Here is a 12,737-nt window from a genome sequence, read left to right as displayed (position 1 = left end):
TTAAATATGGTTTGGTATATACATATACGGTATATAAATCTTAAGATATTTTCCAAACATTTTAATAAATGGGTGCACAAATCTAGCTTAAATTTGTGATTAAAGTATACAACGGAAAAGAATGATAATTTTATAGACTGTTATGAAAAGGAGACAAAGGAATACCACAGAGGAAGAAGAATAGTGAATGATTTATGTGCATATTATAAATGATTCAATAGAAGTATAAGTACACACATGGAAGACAAAAAGCTGTTAGATTTACACTACAAGAAACCACCACATACACTAGTGTAAAATATTACCTTTTCATCTCCTGTTCAAAATAAAATATCAGAAATAAATACACCTAGAAAATAATCAATTTTTAATAAGAATATTTATAATTTAATATAAGAAAGTATTTCATTTTTTGAATACATATCTACAGTCAAACCTGCAACAAAAAGTGATTTATTTTCCATGTCCCGTTCCATTGCCTCTTTGGATACTTTAAGGCTTGGTCTTGCATTGTCATCTGTTTCTGTGCCATGTACTGCTTCAAATGATTTGTATTCTCCGTTTCCAAGACAGGGTCAGGTAAGAAATGTAACTCTCTGTATAAGGACTCCTCTAATCTTGGAGGGTTTAAGCAGCAATAGGAGCAGCTATCCACATCTTGTAGACTACATTTCTTCACCTATTAAAGAAGACATTGGTACTATATGTTAAATTATTATGATACAATAAATTCAGTCTTTTAATATTCAACTTTACAATGTAAACTTGAAGCATATATAATTTTTAATATTAAAATTGCTATATAGTAAATACATGTACCTGAAAGCTATATTGACGTTTCCTACAGTGACGCTGCACAAACTGTTTCAATTCGGGATACTTGGACAAGTCTTTAAGTTTCTGAACTTCTTTACCATGTAAATCTTTGCAGAGAAGTTGTGCCATGTCTAGAATCTGGGTGATTTCAGTATCACTACAAGCATCATGAGCACAGACATCTCCATGGGTTCTTTTGAGTCTGGAAAATATATCCTTGACAATTTGAATCGGAGCATTCACAGACTCTTTCAATGCTGATTTCAGAGCCTCATTTTTATTGTTTCTCACTGCATTCATGCTACACAATGATTTCATTTTCATCTCAAATCCACACTCCATTTCCTTGCGTGTCAGTGAAACATTTTGCAGGCCAAGGTTTAAAAGAGACATCATCCTTTCAGCTGGGTTGTTGTAGCTTTGGTGTGGAGCACATCTACAAGCAATGAATAAGTCAAGATCTAACGCTATAAACTCTAAAATAGAAGCCAACTGAACTGAGGCAAATGTTGGTCTGTGGTCTGGTCCACCATCTGTGTATCTTAGAATGATTGGCTTGCTGGCATTGACATCATCATGACTGAAGTAAGATCTGACAATTTTGACAGTTTCTGCTGCATGGCGGAAAGGGCTGGATGGTTGAAAGATTTTGTCTTTGAGAGTAATGTGAACATCACCATGATAGAAAGATCCCCTGCTATCGTCTGGGATGTCGACGCATAGACATACCGAGGGCACAATGCCACATATGTGGTAGTCATGATCTGTGGTTAAATTGGACTTGCTAGAGTTTAGAAGCCCTCTGTGGTGGGCCCTACTAACTACCGGGGTTGGCTTGTTAGGTTCCCCAACAGGCACTATGGCCTTATCGTCCAGGCATTGCATCACACACAAATCTCTCCACTTAACAGCAAAAGATTTCAACAGCAGATATTGGTAATAGGCAAAGTCTGCATCTTCATGGTGCACCCTTAATAGCCTCTGTTGTACTGCATGCTTCACCTTAAATTTTCCAGTGTACTGTGCTGCAGAATTGACAAGTCCATTTGCAGGAAAAAAATTCAGCCTGATCCAAGATGTTGTTGGGGCAACTGAATTTGGTGCCATTCTGCTTAATACCTGTTCCCTTAAGTCACGCACAGAAATAGCAAAAGGCATGTATGCAATTTCATTCTGACGCCGTTCATGGACAACACTTTTTTCATCTAAAAACTTTTGCATTTCCTCCCAAAATGGGTCATATTTAGGATCTTTAACACGTCCATTCAATGCTCTTAAGTCTACAAGTAGTTTCGGATCATCAGAATTCAAGAAAAATTTGGAAACTCGTTCATCAATAGCATCTTCAGCTTTATTTGATGGAGTAAGAGTGTATCCTGTTAGGTATTGATACAAAGACCGTAAAATGGCAGGCTTCTCTTTGCATGACTTGGCATACTTTTCTTGGAACTCCTTAAACATTGCTCTTGTTGCAAATTTTGGAATTTTGGCTTTGACATCATTGATTATGGATATATCTAATGTACTTTCTCTCTCAGACTTCTCTGGCTGTTTCCAAATAATGTTCATATTTCCTAAATAGTTTCCATGATGGTATGTGAATAAACCAACTGCAAATGGCAGTTTCAGATCCTGTATCCATGCTCGTCTGTCAAATCTCTGCTGGTTCAAAGTCTATCAAATCAACAGGTGTGTACACAGGAATGGTATTCAGGTGAGTTATTAAAGCATCATATCTGCTTGATGTGTGGTAATTTCAATGATGCTGAAACACCAGTTATCAGTAAGAGACCTGACAGGTTCTGTAGATGTATGCGTTTTCTTAGAGCATTCAGTTTGTTTTTGCAGGAAAGACAAATACTTTTCTAAAGAATGTAGTAACTCCTCCAAAATGTTTCGCAGTGATGAAAACTTCCGGTTAAATATCCATGGCAGCATTATTAGAGAACCCAGTGACTCTGCTTGTAGCTTCAACTCCTCTGAGGTTATCTTAAAAATTGAATAAAATAATTTTAATATTTTTGAATAAATATGAAAGAATTCCTTTCATTTTTTTAAAATATAAATTTAATATAGTCAAACTACTTGATGAAACAAAAATTTTTCTTCTTTTATTTTGATCAATTTTATTTTATTTCATTTTTAACATTTGAATTAAAATGTGAGTACAAAAATACAAAAGACAATACCCTAGGTTCTTGCTTGTGCTGTTTTTTCCAGTCTCTGTATCCTGTAAATTTGTTAAGCTTTTCTGGAATACTGTATCCCCTTTCAGCAAACTTGTAGTGAAAAGGGTCTAGATACCACAAGATATCACACAAACTGGATATAAAACTACTGGCCATGGACATTTGGCTTGACAGGAAACCGACTTGCATTTCTTTCAGAAATTCAACTAAATCATTGAACAGCCGATCCTTTGAGGTATTTTCATTTCTGAAATTTATTTGAAAAAGATATATTATCAAAAAATCTAGATCAGTAATTCTTATTTTAAACGTGGCTGGTGCAAGAGAAAATTCCATACCTCTTATTTGGCAAATATTCATATTTCTTGGCCATTTGCATCAATACATCAAAGGCAGACTTGTTGGAGAACGTAGCTTTAGGTTGGATATCTTCATCTTTGAGTGATACATACAAGAACTTAATTCCCATGTCTTTTAAAATTTCAGATGGCATAGAAATATCCAAAGTCACCGATTTTGTAATGTCCAATGCTGACAACAGACTTCTTTCACTCCCGTTTACTTTATCAACAATCTTCATCTCCTTACCTAGCTTTTCAAGCTCATCATTGATACCTATGCCGATATTGTCTTTCCAATTCAACTTAATAAACTTGTTTAAAATGACATCTCCTCCACTAAACACTTTCAGTCCAAACCACGCATGGCTATCCATCTTGATAAATTCACTGTTTAAAGACGCTTGAATTTCAAAACAAAGTGCTAATGTTTTCAAACGTTTTGCTGATTTCAAATTGTAAAGAGTTGTTTTAAAACCCACTTCGGTTGAACCTGAATTTTCCGGAATTCAAAGATCGTTTTTTTTCTTCATTTTTCATTTTTTTTTTTTTTTTACAAATCGGAAAAAATAGAGTCGGCGGATCCGTAAAACGAAATATAAAATTTCTCTCGCCTAACTTAAATGAATATTATTTGAATTATAAGTTTTCAATTATTTCAATCTATGAATCTTTACTTTTATAATAAGATAGAAATAACTAACATTTAACCATAAAAAGTAATCAATGTCAATTTCTGAATTATCAGCTCAATGTTTTTTTAAGAAATGGCATTTATTTTTTTTTTAATATAATAATTGATATAAAATACATTCAATGAATTCACTCTTTGCGATAAATATTCATATACCATAACATTAATTTGAAATTACATTTATTGTTTCTCTTCATGATAGGTAAATGCAGGTAAACCCGGGTAATTCCTAACCAGAAATCAGACTATAATTGTTAATATCAAAACACATTTCACACCTGTTGTTCAATACCTAATTATTATATGCTATGTACAATGCATATTTTCTGTAATGCAAATTATTTATCCTAGTCATGACATATACTCAAAAGTTCAACATGCGGCTTGTTTTCCAACCTTCTCATGAATCTATAAGTTTTAGCAAATAAAAAAGATATACACATATATTTATTTACATGTACTGGCTTGATAAAAAAGAGATGTTTGTAGGACAATTTTTCCCCTTCCCTTCCAAAGCAGCAAAGCAATATGCCCTGGCCTCCCTTCAACTGTGTATCACTCAACTGTACTGTTACAATTATAATAACATTACAGGTGTTACAACCATGTCCACCACACTTTTACTCCTCTGGTTCATCACTGTCACTAGAACTATCAGAGATATCCACCAATGTGGCATCCTCGACAAACTCCCCCCAGTCACGCACACCCAGTCTCTCATCCTTGTGATGGCGAGCATATCCTAAGTACCATAGGATTGCAGCAACATGTGAGCACATACCCACAACACGAGCCCCAGCCCTGCACTTACAGTACCACGCCTTGATGTTACCGGCATCAAACTGAATCCACAACAAGTAGCTTCTTGCTGATACATGTCTACTTTGTAGTTTGACACGTAGAAGGCCTGGCTCCTCTCTGTGTACTTGGATACTGCAGTCGCCGTCAAGATGCTCCTTCGCATAGCATGGGGATAGACGAAGCTGGTATACTCCACAAGTGAGGGATCTGAGTTGATCCTTGTCCAGGTGGGGGAAGTCAGGCAGATCGTTGATCTCACTCCAACAGACAGAGCGTCGGTCAAGATGATTGTCCTCTACATGTTGTTGAAGGGTATTCACCTGCTTGGATAAAAAAACCATCTTTGCACCAAGAGCCTGATCCTCCTCAGTGTCACCAGAAGCCAGAGGTTTAAGGTATCTGAAAGTAACTTTATACATTTGATACATTGAGAATGCATTAAGAAACTATATTTAAATCAGCAAAAATACTTATTCAATTTATTTTCAAAATCTCTTTATTTGAACATCCTTTATGGTAGATTTTATTTTTGTACAATTCAATATAAACTTTCTATTTATCTGTGCATCTGTCCATTTCAAATCCACATTAAAGTGGGGATATTACTAGTAAGCATTAACTTGATTAATGAGCACTGGCTAACAGACGTCTTGTTATATACTGTGAACTATTCCATGCATACCGGTACTCAAGTACCGTATACCGGTATATCATCACTGATCATACAAATAAATACTTACTTATTGCTAATGGCACATACAATCCTGACAAAGTCTCCTATGTAAGGTATTTGGCTAGAGGGTAGAATGTGCCCTAGATAATGCCATTGCTTGATTCTGGCATTGGCTGACTCCACAACCCACCGTATCTGTAAAATGGTATAAAATACTGTAGTCTGTAACTCTAAAGGTATATTTTTCTCAGTAACTTATTTTGAAATACAATAAGAGATTCTATTAAGTTAAGCACAATTGGGATACATGGAATGCATTTTAAAAATATATATTAAGTAAAAGATTTGATTGTTCATCCAGTACATGTACCTTCGTCACCAATCGACTGGTGTTAGCATTTTCTGTTGACATTTGTTTGTCTCCTTTGGCTAGGAATGATGGCATTTTGGCCTTGATCCCGATCTCTTCTAGGTAATCAAGAGAATCCCTAAACCTACGATCGACCACAAATATATCCTCCTCCTTTACCCAATTTCTAATATCTTCAATGTTGCAGTGCATTATTTGGTTCAATATAGTGGCATCATTGTTCCTGGCAATGTAGGGGCCTAACACTGAAACAAAATAACCGGTTGTTGATACAATGATCATCGGTTTCACAAGCGGCCTTCCCTTGTGGAGACTGAAAGATTGTCTCTGGAACCTAAAATTTCCACTTTTGTTGATGTAAATATAAGTTCCATCAAGGACAAGTATTGCCTGTTGGGACACAGCATCACCAAGAATAGTTTGTGCCAGAGGTCGAGTGTGTTCTTGAATAACCTCTTCTCTGGTGACATGTCCAAATCCAAGATTTTCTCGGACAAATCCTCCATTCATCAGTGCTGTCCTCACTGACGTAACTGCTCTGTGTATGCTGGATTTTGAAATGTTAAACAATGTAGATAGAATTTTGTTAGATTCCCCGCCTTTTAATTTCATTAAGAAAATGGCCAAGCTGGTTCTCACTGTTCTGACAGGAGTTAACTTTATTTTCCCCTCAACATATGTAAGCAAGTCCTCAAAGGCAGCTTTTGTTATTCCCAGCAGATTTTGATACTCAGTTGTATTAAGGCTCTCACTGCTGTCAAAATCAAGTCTAGTTTTGTCTTTTTTCAGAACTTCCATCCGCAAAAACTTGATAAGTTTGGTAATCCCTGTTTTGTTAAACATGGTGGTTTCTGTTACAGGGTTGAGTTCTTCAATCTTTTGTTGTAGGTGGTTTGGACAGCAGCGAGCTCCAGAAGGGATGATGATCTCCCTTGAAATGAAGAGCTGATGTCTTACTTCTACTGGGATCACAACTAACTTTGGACCAGGGCGCTTGCAGATGCAGCACGAAGCGTGTCCTCTTGAAGTACTGGGAAAAGGAAGTAAGACGGATGGCGGACTGAATGGAGGTGCCTTAACTTCTGATGTAGATTCTGGTGTTTGCCTGTTTTGAATCTGTGCCCTGGCTAACTTGGAGGTTTTCCTCTGCTTTGCATGATAATGGCACATGCATCGACATTTGTTGCACAGAAAATCACTATCAGATGGTGTCCTCCCTGTCAGTTTGGCAATGATGGATCTGTTTTTGGATGATATACTATGCCTGTCCTTCTGTCGTACTCTTCTTGGGCAGTTGAAACAGCCATAGTTTTTTCGACCTGAACCAGGCATATCTGAAACAACAATTTTGATAATTTAATTACAGTTCGTCTTATATACCGTATAAGTAGAATTTTTAGCGAGGATTTAATTTTGGCAATATTAGCGAGGGTGATGACATCGCTAAAATTGAATATCGCTAAAAATTAATTGCGTTTTATTTGTAATAGCTTATTTAGTTAGCATTTTAAAATCGCTAAAATTATTTCTCGCTAAAAATAAAATACCAGATTTTAGTTATAAAACGCTAAATTTGCGTCTCGCTAAAATTTCCACTTATACGGTAGTATATATATTTATTTTTTATATTGAAATAAACAATTGCAATTAAAATGCTTTTCTGAATAAAATACATTCAATTGATTACATGTAAATGATATGTTATTATAAAGAGCATTCAATATTGACCTAATTTAGTTTCTATTTCAAAATCTTTCAAATTTAAACATGCAATGTAGTTTGGAAAAAATTGTATACATTTAATTTGTGATTGCATGCACATACATGTATGTTCAAAGAAATATGGATACTAAGCGAATTTTATTATTTATAAAGTCCTTGTGATTGAAAAAAAAAATAAACAAATATCAGGATAGCTGCAGATCTGTAGCTATCCGAAGAAATATATATTGATAGACCGGTCTATCAATATATATTTTTTCGGATAGCTACAGTTCTGCAGCTAATTCAGGAATGCATATACATGTACATGTATTTGGATTCTTGTTTTTCTGGTCTTAAAAAAATGTCAAATATATTTTTGTCTAGATAGCCTATTTATTTAAACATAGGAACCCTTATCTAAGTTATTGCCCTTTATGAAATTGAAAAAAAAAGTTTGTTCTTTTTGTTGTCTGTTTGTATTTTTTGTCTATATAATATTGCATGTATGTATTTTTTAAAACCTAGACAAGCTTTTCTAAGTTATTGCCCTTTATGAACATGATAAAATAAAAAAAAAATGTTTTTATTTTTGTTTCATTGTATTATTTTTTTTTACCATGTTATATTTATTGATTGCACTCACACATAAACAAATTATAATTGTTACAATTATTATGATTTCAATTATAATTAGTATAAAAAGAAATTTCCGATTGAGTCACTTTATTTGTGTTTTCGGTGCTACCATGCTGAGATCGTAGTTATTGCCCTTTACGAAAATAAAAAATAAATTAAAAAAAAATCTTAGGAACTGATTTCATTTTTTTTCTAATATAAGCAAACAAGATATATTCATATCCATTTACCAACAGATATAGCCATCCAAATAAATCATATCACTTTAATTTGATATGATTTTAACTGTTTGCGAAAACAGCAACTATTAATTAATTATGCAAAAATATTATAAATAGGTAAATCGACCGTCGGTGTGATCTTGCGGACTCTCTTGTGTAAATATTCGAGTACTTGACTACTTATATGTATACTGTTTTGTTTTTGCCATATCAAAATTAGCGTTTTCTGAACAGGTGTAAATACAATGCCGTATGTAGGAATATTGCGTGTACACTGATCATATTTGGAAACTCGCATCTTTTGCGTAACATTCATGTAGGCCTACTGATGTACCGACCTACATGTGAAAGGTGTTTAACTTATAGGCATACAGGTTCCAAGTAAATACACTTTGCCAATTTAATGTGTTTTTCAAGATCTAATTTTAAGTAAAATTAAATATGAAAATTTAGGTTTTTACTGTTTTTCTGTCTGTGGCGTTACATGTAAGGTTAAAGGTACAGTATCTTAAACTGTTGAACGTACATGTATCTATAGGGCCCTTGATTTCCAATATTCGTTTCAATGAGTTTAATCAGGCCTAAGAGCTACTATTCTTTTTAACAATTGACTCATATACATTTAAAAAACATAAAACACTCACCTTTCTGTAGAAAATATCTAGTAATATCACTGCTTCGAAGGTTAAATATGTTTCCGATTATCACATGATTTTTTTTTCTTGGAATCCAGCTTCCAGACGATACTTTTGAAGTTGCCGCGCATATATTATAATATTTTTTTTCGGTTTGGTCACATTGTTTACGATTAAATATTTTTTTTTATCAGAAATATTGATTTAATATTGTAGTTTATTTTTTTGAAAGAAAATTAAACCGTAACGAATGTGCTCTATGTGAATTTTAATACTGAAGTGGGTAAAACAGCGACATTTTCCCGGAAATCCTAAAACTGTGTTAGGTTCGGGCAATTAGTTTGCTTTAATAAACATCCGGTGAGAGAGGACTACTGCAGAAATTAATTTGGTAAATGTTATAAATTAAAATTATACCAACAAATTTATTCTGAAGCTGTGTTTAAAATTGCCTAATTTGCTAGGCCGAATATGGCACATTGTGGATTAAGCTCTTTATGTGACACACCTATACTATAGTTAAGATTTTTAATATTATTATCTTCAAGTTCAATTTATTCTCCCAAACCAAAATATTGGTACATGGGGTAAAATGAAATCATGATTGATGTAGTTGTTATGATGAAAGTTTCATTGATCATCAGAGTTAAAATATACTAGTAATGGAATTCAGGCATATTTTTTTATTAATTTGATCCTTTCTAAGGAAGAAATTCTTCAAAATCACCTGTCAGTTTTGAATACTTTTAATATTCCACAGAGCCAATATGAATTTGAACTACCTTATATATATTGGATTCCGAAACTTCATAAGAATCCTTACAAACAAAGATACATTGCATGTTCCAGTAAATGTTCAACCAAGCCTCTTTCGATACTTCTCATTAAAATATTGACAGTAGTGAAGGAAAAACTTCAAGAGTACTGTACAACTATATATTCAAGAAGTGGTGTAAATCAGATGTGGATACTTAAAAATTCTAAAGAACTTTTGGACAATTTGAAATCACAAGACCTTACAAAAATCAACAGCATAAAAACTTACGATTTTTCAACTTTATACACAACAATTCCGCACGACAAATTAAAATCCAGGCTTTTTAATATCATTGTCAGCTGCTTCTTCAACAAAAATGGAACTCGTAAGTTTACTTACCTCGTCATCGGTCATTTGAAAAATTATTTTGTTAAAACAGATTCTGATTGCACACATAAGTACTCTGAAGTTGACATCAAGAAGATGCTTGAGTTTCTGATTGACAATATCTATGTGGTTTTTGGAGACCAGGTATTCCAACAATCTTTTTTTGAATTTTCATTGCATAAAATACCTTGATCAAGGTATTTAAATACCTTGATAAAGCTATATAGCTTTATCAAGCTATATACCTTTACCGGGGTATTGTGCTGGACCTGCAGAGTAAAGCCTAAAGGGGGGTATTTGTAATTATTTATTGCCCCTTCTGTCTACACTACTTCTTTTTTACCGCGCTTAATCTTTATTTATATCAAATAGAATAAAATGTTTTTATTTTTAGACTCGAGAGCATTGTTTTGAGGGATAAATAAGTATAAAAATGCAAACATGTACAGTGTACAGTGTGTAGTATACTTACATGAACTCGCACATCATTCAAGTCCGCTGTAGACGGTTCCTGTGGAATTATCGAAATAAGCAGAGCATATTTAACAGAAAACATGTTAGAACACTTTTACACAAGTGAGAATCGGTTAAATCATCCAAACAAGCTGAAGAAATACGGTCTTTCGATGTCAAATCTTCCGGTGATCGTTCACGGTTAGATCGTACGCCGTGTTACTCGAAGTTTATAATGTAAATCTGTGTTTTGAGGAAAAAATGTTTTATTTTCTATTGAAATTTTATAAATATTTCTTTTGTAAACATTTTATATCGTATTTCGTTTTTGTTATTTATTCAAAAATATGAATGAACCTTCGCTCGAATCTGATTGGCTGTAGGATACAGGATAGGATAGGATAGGATAGGATAGGATTGGATTAACTTCTATCTGTTTCTATCGTGAATCCTCAATCCTCAATCCTATCCGATCCCATCCCATGTCAACTTGTGGGATAGCAGCACTGTAATATCTTTTAGGTATAAAAATTTTTAAACTAAATTAACTTGTAATTGGATATTTTAATGAGACACAAATTTAGAGATTTGTCCTTAAAAATGGTATTTTATTTTTAATAGCGAGCATAAAATCTGTAATTTCTTAATATGATAAGAATATTCTTTTTTTCAAACTTTTCTGCGTTTCCTCTTTCCCTTTGCTTTTCTTTGTCGATCAGGCCCTTGATGACACTCCTTAACCATCCACCTTGTTAATGTAAGGTGTTCCATCAAAATCAACCGACAGACCCTCAGTCACCTGACAATCCTTCCAAAGAATCCTTTTAAAGATGTGTTATTAAAAAAAGCATTAAACTTGGAACCACAAGTTAATTAAAGACTTCATAATCAGAAAAAAGAAGAAATACTGCCCTTTTACTTGGATATCAGGTTACACAGTTACGATAATACCCTATACTGGTCTAATACTTCTTCTAGAGTAATCCTTACCATAAAACTAGCCTAGGGCACTAGTCTCTTACCTATCTTGTAGTGCTTAGTAGACCGTATCGATAGCCTAGGATACTGATATCTTACATGTACTGTAGTACTCGGTAGACCGTATCAAGAGCCTAGAGTACTGGTCTCTTACGTGTCTTGTATTACAAAGTATACCGTATCAATAGCCTATGGTACTAGTCATTTACCTGTCTTGCAGTACTCGGTAGACTGTATCAATAGCCTAGGGTACTGATCTCTTATCTGTCCTGTAGTACCGAATAGACCATATCAATAGCCTAGGGTACTGGACCCTTACCTGTTATGTAGTACTCGGTATGCAACAGAGGTCAATATTTTCTATCTTAACAGAAAATGAGATGTTTATAAGATAATAGAAATAATTTAGTTTTTTTAGTTTTAGCTTATTGGTGTTCTTACACTGTTCAAGGTAAGAGCAGATGTTTTCCAGAGCGGCATGTGGTAAGTATATCAAGTTGATGTCCACTGAAACTGTTAAAATATGAGAAAGAGGTATCAAAATGGGGAAAACTATTCATATCATTATCTTAAATTTATGTATATGTGGATTATCTTGTTTTTTAATGAAAAGTCTGGTCATTTTTACTTTCTGGATCAGAAAATCGTCAATGTAAAACTATTTACATTAAGTGTATATATTGCCACTGAATTTTGTACCTTCAATTTATTTCTCTTTAAGATGTCAAGAAATTCTCTTAAAAGGTCATTTCTCTCTTGAAACTTTAATCTCTTTTCTTTTCTCTTTCGATTTTTCTTACGTTCTAAAGTTCTTTAAAAGCTTGTAAAAAAAAATGCAACCTTCTTTTTGTGTTTCTTCTATCTTCATCGAACTGCTCAGATGCTGCTCCTCTTTGTCTCTACTTTTTCTTCACTACTAGAACTTCCTTTTTCATTCCCCATTTTATTTCAAGAGTCCAAAATTATTAGTACTTCTCCCACTTGTCCGGGTTACATTCTGGACATCTAAGCATTTCCATCTGGTTTTGGTGGTCGTCCGATAATTGACAAGGAATGTCGGTTTCCATGTCCAAGGGTATATGATA

The 12,737-nt window shown here is 33.9% G+C and overlaps 1 protein-coding gene across 1 annotated transcript; it reads right to left on the bottom strand.

Moving 5' to 3' along the window:
* Positions 1-4,657: 4,657 nt before the first annotated feature.
* On the bottom strand, positions 4,658-7,213 carry LOC134258027 (uncharacterized). The gene is made up of 3 exons (XM_062740585.1): positions 5,882-7,213; positions 5,579-5,706; positions 4,658-5,237 (listed from the first exon to the last, which is right to left on the bottom strand). Exons 1-3 carry the CDS (start codon positions 7,211-7,213, stop codon positions 4,658-4,660), a joined length of 2,040 nt encoding a protein of 679 aa, XP_062596569.1.
* Between the last annotated feature and the right edge of the window lie 5,524 nt (positions 7,214-12,737).

The sequence above is a fragment of the Saccostrea cucullata genome, unplaced genomic scaffold (assembly GCF_032062105.1).
Source record: "Saccostrea cucullata isolate Sc308-1 unplaced genomic scaffold, CSIRO_AGI_Scuc_v1 ctg2077, whole genome shotgun sequence".
Classification (NCBI taxonomy): domain Eukaryota; kingdom Metazoa; phylum Mollusca; class Bivalvia; order Ostreida; family Ostreidae; genus Saccostrea; species Saccostrea cuccullata.
This window is presented reverse-complemented; position numbering and strand designations above follow the sequence as displayed.